The sequence below is a fragment of the Aquila chrysaetos genome, chromosome 16, assembly GCF_900496995.4.
Source record: "Aquila chrysaetos chrysaetos chromosome 16, bAquChr1.4, whole genome shotgun sequence".
NCBI classification, from domain to species: Eukaryota; Metazoa; Chordata; class Aves; order Accipitriformes; family Accipitridae; genus Aquila; species Aquila chrysaetos.
In genome coordinates, this window is record NC_044019.1 from 13,564,429 (window position 1) to 13,585,339 (window position 20,911).

A 20,911-nucleotide genomic window follows, 5' to 3' on the forward strand; every position below is an offset into this window, starting at 1 on the left:
CCGCTACTTTCTGCCACAGTGAAACTACTAACGTGCATTTCTTTCACCTGCAACCCAGAGGGTAACGGTGGAAGCCCTTCTCTTTCTCAGCCAAAGCTACATCTTGATCACAGAGAGAAGTCACTTGCCCCAAATCCCTGCCAGCACAGAAAACTGCTCCCCTTTCCAGTCAGAGCTATGCCTCCTGTTTCAGATGTCACTAGTGGTGGAGGCCTCTTCTATTTTCAGCTGGACACTATTTACCACTCTAGCATCCTCCCTGCCCTTTCCACTTCAAAACACATAGGCCACCTTGCACAATGACAAGAAGCAGAGCAAGTTTAGACAAAGACAACAATATGATCCCTCTTACTACGAATTCAGACAGTAACTAACAAGTCATCTGTCCTTGAGCTGATACAGGCTGCGGCCTGATGAAGCTAACTAAATCAACTCTCGCAATTTTTCCCCTTTGCTCCTCTGTATCATGACATCTTTGGCAAATTTAAGTTTAAAGTTTCAAGGGAATGCTCTGGGTATCAGTTGGCTGAGCCACTTTGGGCATGAGGAAACGCTGGGGAGGGCAGGCAGCAAAAAGAAGCAACCTCCGTTTATCTGCAGGGACTATTCACATTGCAGGCACAACAAGCACTAGAGGAAGGCAGCAGGAAACTTTCACAGTCTCCAGTATCACAGATAGTCCCATGCTTTGCTGCGTATGTAGGCTGGCCTGCCCCAAAACGAAGCTGCACCTTTCCCTGGCCACAGCCTGCTGCCCCATCCTTTGCAGCATCCTCCGGTCTCATGAGGCAATATAGTACTCCCAAGCCAACCCTCTGGCTGGGCACCACCTGCCCTTTGCATGGCACTCTGCTTATTTCCAGGGACAGAGTTGGTAGAAATTGTAATCTGAAAATGAGGACTCAGAATTAGATATGTAGAAATAGACTTGCCAGCAGTGACCTGTTCATGTGTGTATATAAGAAAATAAACAAGGAAGCTTATTAAAAATGCACTAACTTAACAGAATCCAAGTGCACAAAAGGAAATAACGAGAGAAAGCGCAGTCTAAGCTCCACCATGATGGGGAATGCAGAAACAAAAGTCACCAGCATTCCTTTGAGAAAACACCCTCCAGAGCCATCTCTCACTGCAGAAACAAACCGTCAGCAAACAGAGCAAGATGCATAACATCATAACCTTGGCTAGGAGTCTTCATAGAGGTACGTAGAGTCCATTATCTTAGCACCCATCTACCAAGATGTCCTAAACCCATGAATGATTCATCTTGATACACTGTATTTAAAAAAAAAAAAAAAAAAAAATTCCCACTGAACTAGTAAAAGCAGAGGCTTTTACATGTCCATGTAAACCCATCAGAACATCCCAAGCTATGATCCCCCATGACCAGGGACAGGCTGGGCTTCTACAAAGCTCATTTGCACAAATAACCCCTCTTTAAGGAGCACTCCTATTCAGGCTAGGTTGAACCCAACTCCTTGCAAGCTGGCAGACAAAAAAAAACCCTCTCAAAATATTGCCAAAAGGAAGTAAGGAATTAATCTGAGAATGCACCTAATCACAGAGCCAGCTGTGTTTTAGATACAAACTATAAAATCCTAACAAGGAAAAGCTCCCAGGCACTTAAGTCCCTCCTCTCACCTGGGCTGCGACAGAAGAGAGGGCTCCAGCACCTTCAGGCTCAGAAGAGACCCACTCCACAGAGCCAGGACCAGATGTCACTCTCACCCTTTCTCAAACACCCACAGCCTCCAACACGGATACACTAAGAGACTGCATCTGCTTACCAGGCTACAACAGACAGACACTAATTTACAATAAAGCTCCAGACCTGATGTTCAAATCTTTACTTGATGATTTTGTAGTCTCAGAAGCAGAAATTTCTTACCTTCAGTGGGGGAAATAGGGGTGAAGTTCACACAAATTATTCCTTATACTCAATCCCTGGCCCATATGGTGCACAGTAAACAGAAAACAGGACTACAGTATGCCGGTGGCATTCTCCTGCACACCACAAAGCCAAACCAATCAACCAAAAAAAACCCATAAAGTCTTTCCAATAAACAAACCACCCAACCGAACATTTAAAAAAACCCCACATTCTAAAGCCTGAAGGAGAACCCCTGATGCAGTACACAACAAAAACTTAACATGCATTAGGAACTTACCAATGACATACTAGATACTACTTTTACTCATGTAGTTTGGCTAAAACTGTACGAAACAATGGAGAAAAGTCAGAAGCGTACCAAACAAGTGGGAGGTACAAGAAGAATAAGAAAAGGAAACCAAGACAAGCAGATGTGCAGCACTGGAAAGAAAGAGATTTCTAGGCATTGGCTAGGAGAGCTTAAAGGTAATCCTTCCAGCAGTCCCTTCTCCTCCCCAAAGTAGGACTCATGTCAAACGCAGACCTTAGCGCTCTTCCCCACATATACCAACTGGGTTTGAAGCACCACGTAATGCCAAGATCAGTTACAGACCCCACAGGTCTGGTACCACAGCAGACGCCAACATCACTCCTTCCCCCGTTTGTAGCTGTAGGCGCAATTTCCTCTATTCTGAGACACAGTTAAAAGCACAGTCTCTCCTTTTCTCCCATTCCATTTCTACAGGTGGAGAAAGAGGCTTTCATATGTGGCCCTAGGTGTCTCACATAAATCACGGAGGGAAAAGAGTGATGCTTGGACTCTGTAGTTTCTAATACCAAGGGATTCTTCCAATTTCCTGGTGATGGTAGGAAAATAACCTTAACTACATTCAGTGACATGCCAAATACCAACAACATTTACGGAAAGAAACAGACATTACTCTGTGTTGCCCTGCCTCTTCCACTGAATGGCCATGAATGACATAGAAGATAACTAAATGAGGCCACAAGTTTAACGATTCAGGTCCAGTTGGACCACATGTATGTCCATTCTTTGCTGGATTACAGAAATACACTTCCCACTTCATCTTGGATTTTCTCCTGGAATTTTGGATTAATAGCCCCAGGAGGCCTGTTTATGTGCAGATACATTTGGGAACAGCTGGAAAGCACTTAAGAGAAAAGCCTTAGTGCAGCCTTCCAGAGCAGTGCATCTGTTTTGTTCTCTTCCTGCACATGCCTGATCACTCTTTCCCCTCCACATGTTGTCTTCTAACATTTCATATTAGCACATGCTCACCTACACTTAGTTGTCTTTTTTCCCCACAATTAAAGTCCTCCCCTCCGTAGTCATCTCCTCCTGAAAGTTAATTTCCTACTGCTGGCTCCATTTAAGGCAAGGTTCTCTTTCACTCTCCCCTTCCTACATAGCAGTAGGCCCTCTCTGCTAAAGAAAATCCAACTAGCTCCTCCTACACTTCCAGCGACCTTTCAGGATGTTCAAGGTACTATTTACATTAAAATTTTGGAGTCTAACCAAAAGCACTCACATCAGGCTGACAAGCAGATGTGCAGCCACTGACTGTTTTAATAGCTTTTCTCTCCTTTGCTCATATTGGGAATCTTCTTTCAAGCAAGCAAGCAAAAAACCCAAATAAATGACACGAGACAGGCTTCACACCTACAAACATCAAATTCCCAGTCCCCAACCACTTTCTAACATTGTTGAAATGCTCACTCTATGATACACTGTAATTCTAGTAGGAAGAAGGAAACACATAAATTAAAATTATATGGATTATGCCCTACACAATAAACAACCAAAGATTTTAAAACAGTAGCAATTTCTCTCTCTCATATTTAGAAACTCTAACCAAAAAAATGTACATGCCATGAAAATCCTCAACAAAGACTTGCATGTAGCTCCCATAATTGAGGAAGTACTAATAATAGCGTGGCTGTTTGCACAGACAACATTTCCACTGTGGGCCTGAATTCTGATCTCAAACATGCAGAAGATATTTTGTTGTGTGTTGCTGGCTGGAGACTAAAATCAAAGTACTGGAAACCATCTGAGTGTGCTGCAATGTGCAGTCAGCCTTATGCAGCTAAGGAAGCGCTACACACATCCATGCCACATTGAAAACAAAGCATCTACTGAGTACTGCAGAAGGTGTTTGTGTTGTGTGTTCTTGTAATGAACGTAAAGAAGCATGTGAAATTAACCTGTGTTGCAGTTTTAAACAAAAATGAAAGCCTCTGCATTTCAGCATCAACTGTCAGCCATCACAGAAAAATAACTTGTCCTCACAGATGAGAAGTATATTTCTAAGCTCCTCCGATACAAGCAAACTCAGCTCACAGCCACAGGTTCCCTTTCCAGTCTACATTGCCTAAGTCCAGGCCTGCTCAGGTCTCCAGATCAGTGATGTCCACACCTGTGTCTCTAATAGTGGTCATTAAAGGTTTTACCCCAGAAGTATGTTTATAGGAGCAGCAAATGAGCTTCACATTTCTCAAGCTTTATTCTTTTTAAAAGCTCTAAATGAGCTACAGGTAGACCTATGTCACAAAGTATTTGCAATATATTTTTGTTAAATTGTACTTGCTGAAGATTACCCAGAATAATTTCACAAATTTAAATTTAGAGTACCATATAAGAGAAGAATCAACAAGGATGATTTAACAATGAACAATATATAGCAGAAATTAACTGACATGCAACATAAACACATGGCAAGCCCACAGTTTAGATATGATGGTGCCTCATTTAAACTCCTCAGTTGGAAATTCAGATCAGTAATTAAGTCATAATCCTATATAAGTGACTCACACAGTATCAGCAGGAGTTCTGTGCGTAGAATAAGCTGTAAGAACAAGCTATTAGGTCCACATAAAAGGCATTTATAAGTTTAAGCACCAAAACAAGCACACACACACTGGAGCTTAGAAGTCCATTGCTCTTGAGTAGTAGATGTTATGTTGTCATATCACTAATATGATCATTCTCAAGTCACTAGCTCCCATAGAAAACCCACACACAGCAAGGTTTGTTTTTTAACAACTCCAACCTTGCCCACTATGTTGTAATTCATTAAAAATAAGGAAGATCTTGAGCAAAAGATGCCACAGAAAGATCATATGCCTGTCACACCACCCAGGAGCTGCCATGACACAGCCGTTCCACAGCTCGGGATGCTTCCAGCCCTTGCGTGCATTCAGGCTGACAATGCTGTCTGTGTTAGGAGCACTGTCCCTTTACCAACCCTACAGTCATCTGAAAGGCAACGCAGAGGTCAGATCCAGCCGAGAGCCACTTCCACCTGACTCACTGCCTTTCCTCTCATGGGCCGGCAGGGAGACTGTAGACAAGAGGCAATAGTTCTTACTGGCAATGCACAAAGTCCAGCTCATGCCACATGCCTGACAGGCTTGCCAGCTGCTGTCATCTTCTTACACCAGGTGAATACCTCGCCAGGAAGTCCCAGGCCATGTCCCCATACCCGCACACATGTCACACCACGAACAACACTGGCCAACTCTGACATCTGCCTTAACCTGTGCAAAGAACCCACCACAAAGAGCAAAGCTGTTCCCTGTAAGAGCCCATCCTGATTTTTAGAGGGCAAGACCAGTGAGCACTACTTGGAAGAGGCAACAAGGCTATTGTGCTTAGAGAAGGCATTCCCTCCAAGCAAGGCTTTACTCTGCATTCTTACTGCTTGCATTAATGGGCTATATAAACGTAACACACTTTTCTCACGAGTTATCCCCTCTACCTGCCATAAGTGGCCACAGTGAAATTTAGTGATTTCCAGTGAGTGGACAATTTGCAGAATCACACCCATCAGCAAGGACTCGGTTTACATCCTACTCCTCTATGGAGGAAGCTCCTAAGGGGCCTTTCCCCCACTCTCTGTAGATCAAGCAAGCGCTCCTAATGTTCAAAACTTTGCAAAGTGCTGACCAGCACCAGTTAAGAGGTCTGGTGAATGGCGACTTCCCTGCACCAGTCTTCACATTCACAGGTACACCTAAAGTCACAACGGAGACTGTCAAAAACTATAGTCTTCCAAATTTTCAGACCATGACACCATGAGCTGGGGAGCTCCCACCTAAAATTATGAGCCACACCAAAATCTGCAGATCTGACCTGTGTCCTGTAGCATGCTGATGGGAGCTCTCATACTATCAGGGGATGACAGGACCTACTCAAGGGTCCCATAAGGAGTCAGTGGTATGCACAGCTGGGCCCCAAGATGATGGATGCATAAATGTAACTACATGTAATTGAGGAGAGGGTCCAATTTTTTTTATTACTATTTATCATATTAGACACCAATTAAGAGCTAGACTTAGAGGACAAGCAGATCACTACATCAAGATTTCACACCCTGCTTAAGAAGAAAAACTACAAACAATAGAGGTCATGGCTGGCAGATCCTCACACAAAGGCTCCACTTCTCTTCCTTGAAGCAGAGAATACAAGCCACATGCCCACAAGGCTCCTGTTGCCTGGGTGAGCCTGTCCAAGGACAATCCAGGCCTGCCCTGAGCTTTGCCAAAATGCTGGAGTACTTTGATTCCTGAGACACTCTTAGCTCTTATTCAGAGGAGATTTTTAAACCTCGGCTTGGTACAACAGCAAACAGAGAAGGAACAACGAAACACTGCAAGGTACCCTAAACTGAATGAGACACAAAAGGAGGAGGAAACAAAGGTTTACAATAGCCATTGGCTGTAATCACAAGCTGGTGCCGATGTAAGATAAGGAGAAAAGAGTTAAAAATCTAAAACAGTGGTATAGTTCTGCTCTGCAGCTCTCAGGGTGGCACTGAAGCACGAGCCTGGCAGAACTGTCACCACAGATTACTGAGCACCTTGGTCCATACCAACACATGTTCACGCTTCTGTAGCGGAAACCGTTGAGGCAGAGAGGCCAAGCAGGTTCATCTGGAAGCAAAAGCTCAGCAAGCCCCAAAACGTTAAGAGTTCACAGCGGTCACGAAGCGTTCCCAAAGGAGCTCTAGGAAGTTATCAACTGAAAGAAGCACGGTGTGAAAGTCTATGCCAGCATGCAGAGAGCAGGTCACCAGGCAAATGATCTTGATTTTACATCACTGAAAGGTGTTCTTGGAAGAACATCCTGCAACGCACTCGGGCACAGAGGGAGGCTTGAAACACAAGTGTGCTGGCAGAGGCCTCCTGCTGACCTGTGGCCCTGTGCTGCCAGGTCAGCTCTCTCCGCACCATGGCAGGATTTTCCCGTGAAAACTCCACGCTGCTCCTGAAGGCTGTAACCCAGCGGGTGATGCGCACCACCAGCACGGGCGATGTTCAACTAACGTATTACTAATTAACCAGCAGCGACGCGGCGAGGGCAGGCTACAACACTCAGCGGGGAGACAGGAGCCGTCCCTGCTCTACCTAAGGCACCTTTTAGCGAGGTAAACAACCGGGGCAGCCTCATGCCCCCACAGGAACCACGCGGCTGTACCGCAGGGTCGTACCCCCACCACATCCCCGCCGGTGCCGCCCGGCGGTCGCCCCCCACGCTGCGGCCGGGCGGGGCTCGGACCGCCGAAGGGCAGGCGGAGAGCGCCGGGGGAGGCCGAGGCCCCGGGGATCCCGCCGGCGGCCCCCCCCCTCCCCAGGTGAGCGCCGCCCCCCCCCGGGCCGGGCCACGCCGCCGTCCCCGGCCTGGCCTCCCCTCCCCTCCCGGGGCGGCACCGGCGGAGCCGCTGCGGGACAAAGCCCGAGCCCCGGCCGCACACCTGCCCCGCCGGCCGCACGCCTCCCCGCGGAGCGGCGGAGGCCGCCGCCGGGGCAGCTCCCGGCAGGGGCAGGTGCGGCGGGCGGCGGCCGCGGCGGGGCAGACCCCCTCCCCCCGCGCCCCACACCGTCCTCCGCGCCGCGGTCTCACCTCGGCCGGCAGCAGCAGCAGCGGCGGCAGCAGCAGGCAGGGCAGGGGCAGCAGCAGCCGCCTCATGGTGGCGGAGAGCGCTCCCCGCTGCGCGCACGGCCGCTCAGCCCGACGCCGCCTCCCCCGGAGACATGGCCGGGCTGCGCGCCCCGCACCGCCCGGCGTCCCACCCCTTCACCGCCCTCACAGGCGGCGGCGCCGCCGCCTCACCCTCCTGCCGCTCCCTCTAGCGCTCCCCGACTGGAAAGGCGGGCGGGCGGCCGGCGCTACCGCCGCGGGGGAAGCCCTGCGCGGGGCGGAGTGAGGGGGCGAGCGGGACAGCCGGCCGCGGGAGGGCCGGCCCGGGCCGGCCACCTCCCTCCCCGCCGCGGCTCCCGCCGGCCCCTGGCCCGGAGTTTAAATGGCCGTCTCGCAGCGGGCGGGGGCTGCGGCTGGCGCTCCCCCGCCCTCCCCCCTCCCTCCCGGCATCTGACATCTCCCCCCGCCGGGCCGCGCGAGGAAGTGGCTCCCTCGGAAAGTTTCCCGGCCTCCGCGCTCACCCCTGGAGGAAGCCGCGCCGCGGGCTGCGCCGCGCTGGCACGCTGCTCGGGGCCGGGCGATACGCAGAAGGGCCGGTGGTCAAACGAAGTTAACCTCGGCCTCGGGGGCCTCTACCGCTCTCCCCTTCGCCGGCGGGAAAGCGGCGCTGCGGCGGCCGGGGCCCCACGCGGCCCCTCGGGGCCCCGGGCGGCCGGGGATCGCGGGTTTGCTGCAGTGAGCGCCTCCGCTTATTGCGCCGTTCATCACCCCAGGTGGTCCCCCCAAAAAGTCCCGTTCCTCTCCAGGCACTGATTTCGACACGTTTTATCCATGTCATCAAAAAGGACATGACATCATCAAACGCAATCACTTTTATAACCTTTACTTACTTCCCAGGCTTAACGCACGGTTTCACATTTCATTCATCTTGGATAAGGGAAAAGGAGAGACAGGGTCGGAGTTTACATAGCATATCTTTAATTATGGGAACACTGGCAGTCTTCATTTTCTCAAAAGTTTTGAGCTCATGTGTTTGTAATTTCACTGTCTTTCCTGAGCCCTCAAACATACGTATAGCATTATGGAAGCAACTATTTCACAGGAGTCCATGGGAAGACTCGCAAGAATAAGGGCATTGGGGTTGTTCAGTCTGGAGAAGAGAAAGCCCTGGGGAGACCTTATAGCAGCCTTCCAGTACCTAAAGGGGGCCTACAAGAAAGATGGGGACAGACTTTTCAGCAGGGCCTGTTGCGATAGGACAAGGGGTAGTGGTTTTAAACTAAAAGAGGGTAGATTCAGATAGATGTAAGGAACAAATTTTTTACTATGAGGGTGGTTGGTAAAACACTGGAACAGGTTGCCTAGAGAGGTGGTAGATACCCCATCCCTGGAAACATTCAAGGTCAGGCTGGATGGGGCTCTGAGCAACCTGATCCAGTTGAAGATGTCCCTGCCCATGGCATGGGAGGAGTTGGACTAGATGACCTTTAAAGGTCCCTTACAATCCAAACCATTCTATGATTCTATAAGGGCATGTGCGTACCTTACTGCTTGGGAGGCTAAGACTTAGGAGTGGGAGTTAGATAAACAGTGTGGGGGCATCCCTTTATATCAATAAGATTTGTAGAAAATAATTACTTCAGAAAAGTACTTTAAAAATATTAGGGAACATTCAAATAAGGAAGTAAACACTATAGAAAAACCATTAGTAAAACCACCTTTTCTACACTTTCCATTCAGCGCAAAGCACATGAGAATTGTTTTCCAGCTGAAGACTCCTCCTGGTAAACCACACACCTGCCAGAAGTCTCACCGGCTGTAGTGAAGTTGTTAGGCTGAGATAACTTCTGCAGATCAACCCTACCATTTGGAAATTACAGCTCTGACTCTTAAAAGAAATTCTTGTTGCAGCTGTCTGTGCCTGGGCAGAGCCCTGGTGGGTCTGTGTTGCCAAACTGCAGCTTCTGGCCAGGCCGGGTTTCACTTGCATCTAAAATGCAACCAACTACCTTCATGGTGGCAGATGAGGGTTATACTGCACAGCTGCACTTGAGCAATCACAGTTGGTCATCCTTGGCTCCAATTCGGTGAGAACAACATGGCTTTTTTAATTGCATGCCTTTCCAGTACAACAACCTAGTAACTAATCCAGTTACCCCTGAAATTCAGTGGGAATCTCTCCACTGATTTAAGCAGTAATGGCAGCCAGCCCTGAGGGAGGAAATTAAAAAAAAAAAATGCACTGAGACAGCAATAAGTGGGATTTTGACCTGTTCAAATTTATAAGTATCTTCAAGCTGATGTTGCCATCCCCAGACTCTACATGTCCCTAGACTCTTAAGTTCACTCATTCTTCTTTCCTTAATAGGCCACATAACCCAACTTAGAAGCAAGGGGCATTGTATTCCATAGGCTATGTTAATTCCTTGCTCCAGAGAGCAACTGGGCAGCTACCACTATTACAGGAAGCTAAACTTCTTTCTCCACACCATGTCTGTGGGGCTTTTCACATACAAGCTACATGAAATCTGTGATTAATTACTTTCTCGTGTAACGCTTGTGGCTGAGTCCTCACAACTACTCACATGTCAAGTACCTGAACTAGGAGGCCTATGAAGTTCTGGGAGACAGTCTCTTTTCTGGACCATTCAAAATAGTAGAGGACTGCATTAAATTTGCTTGTAGAGATATCTAAGCAGAGTATTTCTAGGACTGTAGTATAAAATTACCTTAATGCGTATCTTTAATTATAACCATAACTAGTGCCAGTCATCAGTAGGATTTATACATAGTAGGTTAAACTGGCACAAAGAGAGCATAGGAAGTTTGTTACTGTTTTAGGGTGCATCTCTGACTGACTGTTACCAGACCTCAAGGAAAGGACTAACTCCTTTCCAGAGACATTTCTTGGGTATGGGAAGTATGCAGTCAGGGACATAGCTCTGTCTGCACTGAAGGACTGAGATACCAAGATTCATAGACATTTGAATAGGCTCAGATATGCTGAAGAAGATGGCCACAAAAAAGAAAGTGCCAAGAAACATAGGGCACTAAAGAGTGTATTTTGTAACCTAAAACAGAAGTGTGATTTCCATTTAATTAATTGAAAAAAAACAACCAACCAAAAACAAACCAAACTGGTAGCAATCAAACTTTTTTTGTACAGATTCTGATGAAATGTTTGTCTCCTCCAGATTGTTTAAAATTCTAGGAGGAATGTTCCAAAAAAGCTTTTCTGATTAGATTTTGAGAGCTCTGTGCAGAAAGAATCACACGTGTACCTGATTGCTTCCTTGGATCAATGCCTCTGCTCTTTATAGCATGCTCTGGTTGACTGCTAGCCATGCAGACCTCAGGGAAGAGCTGGATGGCAAAGAGCTGTGATTCAGGCCAGAATCAGAGATTTCACATGCTGAAAATGGAAAAGAGAAATTAAAAGCCAAATTTTTTTAAGTCTTCCAGGTGTTAATTGTTCAGCAGCAATAACCATCACAACACAAATAATTTCCTAGGAATTAGAGGCTTAAGGTTGCATTTTAGGCCACAGGCTCTTCACAGCTTGTTACTAATCTGCTGGAAATTCCCTGAATTACAACTGCTGTTGCCCAATTGTTTCTGTAGGTAAGTTTTGTTTATTCTACAGGCTTTTATTAAAGCTATATGTGTGACAGGATTATAAAACTGGGTAGGTGCTGCTCCTGGGCTAAAGCTTCTACTACACTTTCATCTGGAAGTTAATTTGTGCATCTGAGTCATAAAACCTCTTCAAAAGGAAGCGTCAGAAAGAAGTATTTCCACATCCTTATAATCAAGTTTTTGAACAAGAGACCTAAGTTTAAAAGTCGCCTTGGGCTCTTGCACACAAATCCAGGAAGAATGTACAGGCATATTACTTATGGGTACTCTAGTTTATACAGTAAGGTATACTACTAATGCTCTGGGCAGAGAGAAAGGGGAGACTGCAAAAATATAGCAACACAAAGCTGTCCAATTTGGACCAGTTGCCCTGGCTAATAATATTTGTCTTTCACTGAGACTGGCAATTAAATATGGTTTCTAAAAAAAAAATAAAAATAAAATCAGTATGGCTATATTTAACTGCATACCACAGCCAGCCTTGATCACAATAGTACATTCTTGTTAGTTATTCACAGTTTCATTCATCAGCTCAATGCGCAGTGTCAGCCAAAAGAGGCATCAAATTGTTGAGCATCATCAGGAAGGGTGTTGAGAACAATGCAGAGAGCATCATTTTGCCAATGCGTAAAAGGTGTACCCACATCCTGACTAATGCGTGCCACTGCACTCTCAGCGTTGCAGGAAAGACATAATGGACCAAGAAGCGCAGTTAAAATTACGTGGATGATGGTGCAGCTGTCTTACTAGGGAAGACTTAAAAAGCTGAGACTTTTCAATTAAGAGAGGAGAAGGCTACCTGGAAATAAGATGAACAAAAAGCTTGTTCACTAAATCCCACCTAGAACTAGGGATCACTAACACTAATAAGATATTTCTTTAACAGATACAATAAAGTGCTTTCTTACATAGCAGGAGTGGACTTGTGCAATATGTAGTCACAGCAAGTTTTCAAGGCAAACTGTATGAACAGTTCCAAAAAGAGGGTAGACAAATTGATGGACATGTCCATAAACAGGGAAAAGGCAGAGATGAGTCTGTAACATTCCTAACTGATGACTCTGGATGCTGGGAATGGACCTCAGATAGCAGGCAGGTTTGTTTGCTCTTCCTAAACAGAATCTCCTAATGCCACTGCTGGAGACAGGATACTGGGCTGGATGAATTCATCATTGGTCTGACCAAGCAGGGCATTTCTTAGCTGCTTACAGTAGCAATGTCCAAAACAGCCTCACTGTACAAAGTACTGTGTAAGCATATAGCAAGAAACAAGTCTGCTAGCATCAGCTTGCTATTTCAGTAAGCAAGGCAGGTAAAATGGCAAGGAAAGTGTATGTTACTATTGTCATTCATAAGAGAGGAAGCACTCTTGTTACGGGTTTCAAACTGAGGTCCAAAAAGTGCTGTGTTTTTGCTTGCTATTGCAAGTTGTCAGATTCAGACAAGATGGGACCTATGTGACTCACACAGAATGACAAGTGGACTTCTGTCCTATCCATCATTGCTCAGTGCCCTGAAGCTATGTAAGCCGAAAGCGCTCCTTCTGGTTGACATTGCTCTGGGTCTTATTTACACCACTTCTTCTGACCCTAAAAGGGTCCTTCAGGCTTCCATGTACCACTGAACTCAGAGATGAGTCTCTTGGGAACAACTCACAAAGCAGGACTACAAGTCCCTTTTACATTGCAACAGAGGAGTAAGGGGAGAATAAACTAAATTGTACATGAATGTAATGTACAGTGTTGTCCCAGGAACAGATGCAGTTCTAATTCTTTTAAAAAAACCTTGAAATTAAAAAGATTGACTGAAGATCTCAATAGTAGAAGGGATTTTTTTTTTTTTTTTTTTTTTACATGCACACAAAAGTAGTAACAAAAGAGAACATAAATTGGTACAAATGTATTTTGGTTCATGTTTGTAGTTCAAATGAAAGATCACAGCACGCAATTCAGTCTCTTTGCCTGAGCTCATCAGGGACATGATAAATACTGGACATTAGATCAGAAATCCTCCCTGAGAGCAAAGTGGTCATGGGAAGGATGTTACACTCATAGAAAGGTTATTGAGATTAATGTCTTCGTGAGTGCTGAGGACCTTCCTGGGGTGTCAATCTGCAGGCGGAAATTGAAGAATTTACAGCAAACACTACACTACCCTCAGCAGCAGCTTTGGTAAAAAGCAGAAAGTGGCTAAATACTGCATCTGGGGATGGTACTACCATTAGAAGTGATGCAGAAATGTTTCAGATATTGGATGTGCCTCTAACATGGCTTCTGCTGGTACAAGCTCTCCACAGCCTGTAGCTGCAGGAGGTACTGGCTGGGGACTGCTGTGTAGTATTTTAACTCCTAAACAGTACTTTTTTTTTTTTTTTACTTTTTTTTTTAAATTTTTTTTCTTATTTTTCTCATGTTCCTTACAAGGAATTAAAGGTGTATCGAGCTGCTGGCAGAGCTATCTTTCAGATGGAGGGTAAAACATGGGCAGACAGGGTATTCAAAGACAACATGTCACTTTTTACAAGAGGAAAGTTAACTTGAGTTCTGGTTAGGACAGGTTTGGGATGGTTTTATTTTGACTGAGGGGGAGGAGAAAGACAGTTTTTGTTGTCATGGTGGGGGGTAGCAAAGATAACAAATAGAAAACAAGCTTTTGTGGGTTTTTTACCCAACTTTCAACAAGACTTCAAAGTGCGGTAACTGAAAATGACTTTTGGAGGTAGGTAACACCTTCAATCTATTATGCTCATTCAGTGGCCAGTTTCCTGTGCGGGAAGGCAGGTGGGCGGGAGGATATCTTTTGCATAATAATTGAAGGGAAAATATGCATTAAAACTCCACATACTAGCACACTCCAAAGCACCTGCAGCACCTGAGCTACTTCCCACACAACAGAACATTTTTGTAAGTGACTCCAGTTCAAACAGACACCAGCCTTTTAAACAGGTCATCTTCTATACAGCAACAAATGGACTGTGTTTCAGTGTGAGTAGGGAAGAGGTCATGGTCCTACCGCTTGTCTCTCAAATTCAAGGTCCCATATAATCACTAGGCTTCAGCCAGGAGTAATGTCATGGGTTGCAAAGGGCTCTAGCACAATAAATATACATCAGAGTTTTGCTCAGACCTGTAGAAAGGGCAGGAGGAAAGCGATGCTCATGATAGGCAGTCTCTGTAGGGACTACCAAAGGGCATAGCCATAGCTCAGCTGCCCCACGCAGGAGAGACAGGTCTGAGGTGGCATATAGAGCAAGAGGAAGCAGTGACTGGCAGGATTCTGAGAAATACCAGAAGCTGGCAGCCTGTGTAGCTGGCAGAAAGATTTCCCCTTCTCCACCTGCCAATTTTTTTGTTCTTGTCTTCCTGCTCACTAAAGAAATGCATAGATGTTTTTCAGCATATAAACTTAAGCCGAATCACTTTCAATTACTATTTAAGTCCCCCAAATGACACCATATAATCCAATGAAATAACACCAAGCTAATTTGTAAATTTGTACTACAAAAGGTTACAATAGCTGAGTCTGCGCTAGTGAATGAGTGAAGTCACCTGTCTAGTGTAAACTAGCAGGTGTGTATATGACAGGGGACCTCTGTCAAGGGCACTGGAAAAGGAAGTGGCTGTACAGCTTATGCTGTCCAGAAGTCCCATCTGCCATGATGTCCTATAACACATCCTGCCACCTCTAAGAACTGAAAACTTAAGAAACTTGTCAGCAAAACCATGGTTCTGTGACACCACTTGCAAAACCACTGATGCTTTAACTTCCACATCAGACGATTGTCATTTCTAGAGTCACAGATGACCTCTCAAATCCCAAAGTGACAGATATCCACCAAAGAAGGAATAAATTAAAAGGTTAAAAATGAAATGTGTTGAAATCTTTGACAAAATGACTAAGCCTCCTTTTCCCTTTCTTCTGACATTACAAATTGGGGTGTGGGTACAGTTTGAATGCTGGGCTTTTATAATGTCTTTTGCTTATCCCTCCAAGAAATATAAATAATAATGTGGAGAAATGATGCAAAATTGCAGGTGTCTTCCAAGCATGATGCATATCAACTGTATCAGGAAAAGACCATTTATGGGCATCCTACGGGAGTAATTAGAGTCTTCAGGGTCATTTAACGCTTGCTCCATTGTAGAGACTGCCCCTAAAAGTGATGTAGACATATCTTCTTGCACACATTTCACACATGTTACTGAAGCATGGACTATTTTCATAGCAATCTACATTTGGCAATACCATAATAAAGTGGGAAAAGCAGTTATTTGAGCAATAAAACTACTGGTTGGAGCACAACCGGCCTGTTTTACATATAACCAGTATTCTCCTGCAAAAATACCTGCTTTAAGCTAAACATCTCTTGCTTTTTACAAAGGTATGCAAAAAATGTCAGGAAGCAAAAAGGCAAAAAGCAAGGAAGAGGTGAGACTAAATCCCTGGAGTGTTGGCACCCAGCACCGAGAGACCAAGATCAGCAAGATATCCTAAGACTCCTCTTGGTGGATATTAGGTCCTATTTACTGTGCTCAAACCACTGTGGTTGAATTGGGACGGTTTCAAGCATGTTGGCAGTAACACCTAGCAATTGAGCTTGAAAAGCAACATGGCAAGAAAGCTAGGGAGACATCTGCCTGGGAAGAAAACAAAAGCTGACATCAAAAAATTATCAATTCACATCCCAGCTAGCATGGCTGAACCCCCTGGCTGCAAATTTGCATCCCTGTACTTGCAATTCTAATGCCTGTGATGCGCTCTGATCTTTGTTCATTTACTTGTCCTGTCTGACTGGAAATGATGTTTTGGCAACAACCTGCTATTTACTGTAGCACCACAGCCCTAAACATCCTTTAAGACATGCTGAGGCTTAGCTGGCCAAATCCTTATGCTGGCCTTTCAACTCTCAATGAGAGCTGAGTGCCCAGCTTGCTTACATCCTTTTAAAAAATCCCAGGTTCTGTTTTTCGATAACATTTTTTTTAAATACCTATTTTTAAAAAACTCCCTGCTATCTACAACTTGAACAGTCAGTGCTATACAGCTTCCTGATGCTATTGGGAAAAGCTCTTAGGCTCACTAAACTCTAGTCAGTGAAATAATAAGCTACAAATCAAATAATGAAGTATTGCTATTGCTGTTCCCCCATGTTCTAATACTATGCACTTGCTTAAGAACAAAAATGATACACCAACAGATTGCTCTTTGGATTACTAGTTTCCATGTGCGATGCTTCCACCTGCAATTCCTCAGTTAAATAACAGGCTGTTCCAAACAGTACTTCTGCTCCCCGAAAAAACAAGGGTCCAAAAGGCAAGGAAGCCACACCAACAACTAACAATCAACCCTGTGGGAGGTACAGATCCTTTTAAAAACTGATGGATTAGATTCAACCCACTTCAACAGGTACTCACCAGCAATAGTCCAAGTTAATTTTACAGCTGCCAGCTTGAAAAGGTTGGGTGAATAATCTGTTCTCTTAAAATGGAAAACTTCCATTTTCCTAAAGATCCTGAACTTCCCAAAGTGCATCTACAAAGATATATGCTGTTTCAGCAGCTTTGCAGGATATGAAAACAAGCAATCAATTGTTTTCTAAACTTGTTCTCCCTGCTAATTGCTGCAGAGCAGGGTTAACTCCAAAGTGAGCTAGTACAGAAGGGCAATGGCTCTACAGACTATATTCTCTGCCAGAGGTGATGTGGGTTTGTCTGTCTTTTAGCCCCCATGAGTGACTGGCTAAGGAGCTGTACCTGTCACCTCTGTTGCTAGTTGAGATTAAGGATGTAACTCCTTTCAGGTATGTACTATACATGGTTCTACAGCAGTACAGTTACTCAAATTAACTGTGTCACTGTAAAAACACTCCTTTTTGGCAAGAAATAACATAAGAGTAGCCAGGGAGAGAGGAAACAGAAAAAGAATAGGGTGACGGGGAAACATATCAAGGGCATGGCAGAAAATTACTGCCTTATTTCTCCACAAACTCATACCTCCAGGTGATACCAAAGCAAGGAAATAGAAAGATAAGAAAGATTTGAAGCAGCTGATAAGGAACAAACCAAACTGTCCAGAAACTCAGCAGGAAAGCAGCAAGTCAAAAGCAGGGAAACACTGAAACTAGTTTTTTTTCTTGTTGAAGGAGCATTGCTGCTGCTGCACCATCAGCCAAAGTAGAGGTAGGACTCAATCTGTGGCTGCAAGCACTGCAGAAGTGGCCATAAACACATTGCATGGGTTTTCTGTCAGACTATGCTGTCATCTTCCACAAACCAGACAGTGCTGAGGCTTTCTGCTAGGACTAAGCTCTTCGCTCTCGGTCACTGGCTTCTTTGATCTAATATACTCTTAAGATGGACACTTAACAACTGATACAGGGGAAAAAGATGCCTATCTACCATAACGATTTGAGCAGCCTTGCCTGGGTCCCAGGCAGGTAGATGTCTTGTAGTTTCAAGGTGGTATGTCCTTTTGAGAGATTTCTAATCCCTGCAGCTCAGGAAAGCAGGAGATAATGAAGGATGTGCTTGTGCTTCTTAGTGGTTATCAGAGGGAATCATAATGGAGCATTTGCACAATTAATTCATTTCCTATAGCCAGCATACTTAATTAATCTAGGGAATAAAACTGATTATGTTTCTCTTCTAGAAAGCATATTCCTTCTGCACCAGAACTCAATCTTGCCTTTACTGTTAATATATGGTTTCATGAGATAAATACGATCCAATTTTTTTTTTTTAAATCATTTGTCCCAGCATCAATTTTACCTAGTCTATTAGCCAGTTCTGATTCTACACGAAGTACGTATCTCCAGGATGCAGCAACTTTTTGTCTAAAGGTAGAAGATTCAAAGTTAAAGTTAAACCCATAAATATGTTGATCTCAGTAACCAAGAGATTTGGATTAACTATCAAAACTTCTGTTTGCTGCTGTCCTTCTGAAGAGGTCCTCAGGCTTTGGCTTGTTCAGGTCTCGAGAGACATGAAGATTAATCTTGATTGCTGTCTACATGCTCGTTAAAAGTTTTCATTTCCTAAACAAGCCTTATAGTTAAGAGAGATAATTTAGATTTTTCTTTACAGGATTTAAGATAGGAAGGTAAATAATCTACTTAGTTTAGTGCAGTAATTCCTCCCTTTCTTGTAGGAACTGACCTTTCTGGTGTGTCTTACTGGAGTTTGGGACACTGTATACAAGCATGGCTGAGGTAGAGGTTAAGGCACGCATAGGCAAAAGAAAAACAATAGCTATAGGAGAAAAACAGAAGAAGTGGAAAAGTTATTTTAGCAGTCAGTGGTGGTGCTATTCCTTTCTAGAGGGTAGTTGCCAAGTAGATTCCCCAATTTCTCTCCCTTTGTTCCTCAGCCCTCCTTTTCTGGACACAGAAGACTGCTGTACATGGCCTATTACTTCCATAACTCATTTATCCACAAATGTGGGCCATATTCCTTTCTGGTATCCCACTAACTAGAACATGCTTTAGCCATGCAAGCTTTACTGCCTCATCTAGGCTCTGGCAGAATAAGCTGGAAGACAGCTGTTTGCCAACAGAAAATCTCTCAAGGTACCCTGCCAGTCCCCGTTCCCTCCCCAGACAGTATCAGGTAGACACAGTGTATTTTCTAAGAGGCACCTATGGACTAGTAAAGCTAGCAAGGAAGTAGAAGCTGCCTAAATGCAGTGCAAAGTCTGATCTTGCTTCCATCCAACTATAAATAATTGCAGTAATGTCAATTTCTCTGATTTAATTTCATTTTAACTACAGCACCACCACCTTTAACAGTTTGACTGCCAACCTCATGACAGTGGGTTTTTTCCTTGCAGAAGGACCTGCATTTGCATCACAAGCAGGAAAGACTCCCAGCTTTTCTTTAAAATTAAGTATGATTGGATCCCTACTGATTGCAGGTGTAAGCCCAGAAACATGATCCAAGAGCTCCCTAAAGGATCATAACCCAGAAGGCAGTGTTTGGGGGTGGGGGAAGAACATATGATTAAGTTCATCTCATGATCTCTGAACACCTGGCAGAACCAGAATGAAAGTCTGGCTTTTGAGGAGCTTTTGACACTTTACAGGTCAGACTTTCATTCAGTCCTTTGTCATCTTTACCTTGGATTGCAAATGGACATTCAAGGTGCATAAAGTAAAGAAGGAGCACCCTGAATTCCTATGTTCCTGCCACTGCTAAAGCCATTCAGTATCTGAATCTCTGTCCCTAAAGGCCTGGCTAGGCAGTGCTGTTTGGACAAGGAAAGTCTGCCCAGGTGCTTTTAATTATTAGGAAAGTAGTTTTCCAGAAATAGCTTGCTGGCTGTTTGCCAGATCTATTTCTTCTGACAGGAAAAGCAAAATGTAAACGTCCAGCACTTCAAAACAGACCATAGAAGTCTGCCTCCAACTGGAGCAGGACTCTGGAAAGACTGTGCTGTCCTCTCATCTCTTTTACAAAACCCTGGCCTAGCTCAATAAGCAGAATTATCCCACATACCTTAGCAGATTGCTATACGGAGATTCTGAGAAGTACTTCACACTGCAGGAGATATTGCAGTGCTGAAGAATCTCCCAAGTCTTGATATAGAAATGTTCCTTGTAGGCTTGTGAGAGTAGAGCAAACAGGGAGACGCTGCCATGCAAACACTTACAAAGCCCTTGGGTACTACCAAAAGAGACCAGTCCCACACAGTTGCCTCTGAGTGGCAAAATTGAGCCCACCTGAAACTGATCGAGAAGGAAGGTTGGTGGATGTATATGTCTGCTCTCTTTTATTCCTTTCTTCAGCACTTATTTCTTCTAAAAGTCTACTAATATGATTACTGTCAGATTTGCCTGAACTTCAATACTACTTTTTAGTTACATGGCATATGCTTACTGATGACACAGGTCTAGAGGTATATCATGTGTTGCAACCTCTCCCAGGCTCCAAAGATGACTCTTTAGGAAGCATTTCACCTTCCCCTTCCTTGATCTGTACCTGGGGATGTCTTACAGGAGGCAGAACCTCAGGTGCAAATCCAGTAGGAAAAAAAGCATCCCCTAATAACTCTAAGCATGACACACATGGGGAGGCAGGAAAGCGTGTTTTCTGGGTTCTGCCACCTATGCACATTACTCTGGCAGGAAGAAAATGAGACAGAGAATGTTACAGTGAATAAATAGAATTTCACTCTTTGCAGTAACTGCCAAGCAGCTCATGGCTCCAATTCTCCCTTTGCAGCCTTGTTCCCCACTGGCATGGCATCTGTGCTCAGTCTTTCAGCATTGTAAATTCCTTATTTCTGGAACCTGTAGCTGAACTACATGACAGGAGATACATTCTTATTAGTCCTTTAGTTTCTAGTTTGGCAATTTTTGGAAGACATCCAGAGGACAGGTTAAAGGACTGTAGGTTGAAATAAGGAAATGGCATGGTTTGATTGCTCAAATCAAACTCTTAATTCCAGTGATGCCTAGGGATTACCAGGAG

At 44.8% G+C, this 20,911-nt stretch overlaps 1 protein-coding gene across 2 annotated transcripts in view; it reads right to left on the reverse strand.

Annotated features, from left to right (window-relative positions):
• Nucleotides 1-20,911, reverse strand: part of PTPRJ (protein tyrosine phosphatase receptor type J) — a 98,843-nt gene that overhangs the window by 70,125 nt on the left and 7,807 nt on the right. For both annotated transcript variants that reach the window (XM_041129256.1, XM_041129259.1), the window contains exons 2-3: nt 11,093-11,223; nt 9,821-10,022 (exon numbers count right to left, since the gene is read on the reverse strand). In XM_041129256.1, coding sequence (XP_040985190.1) covers nt 9,821-9,826 — 6 coding nt within the window. In that variant the 5' untranslated portion in view covers nt 9,827-10,022; nt 11,093-11,223. The remainder of the gene's footprint in view (nt 1-9,820; nt 10,023-11,092; nt 11,224-20,911) is intronic.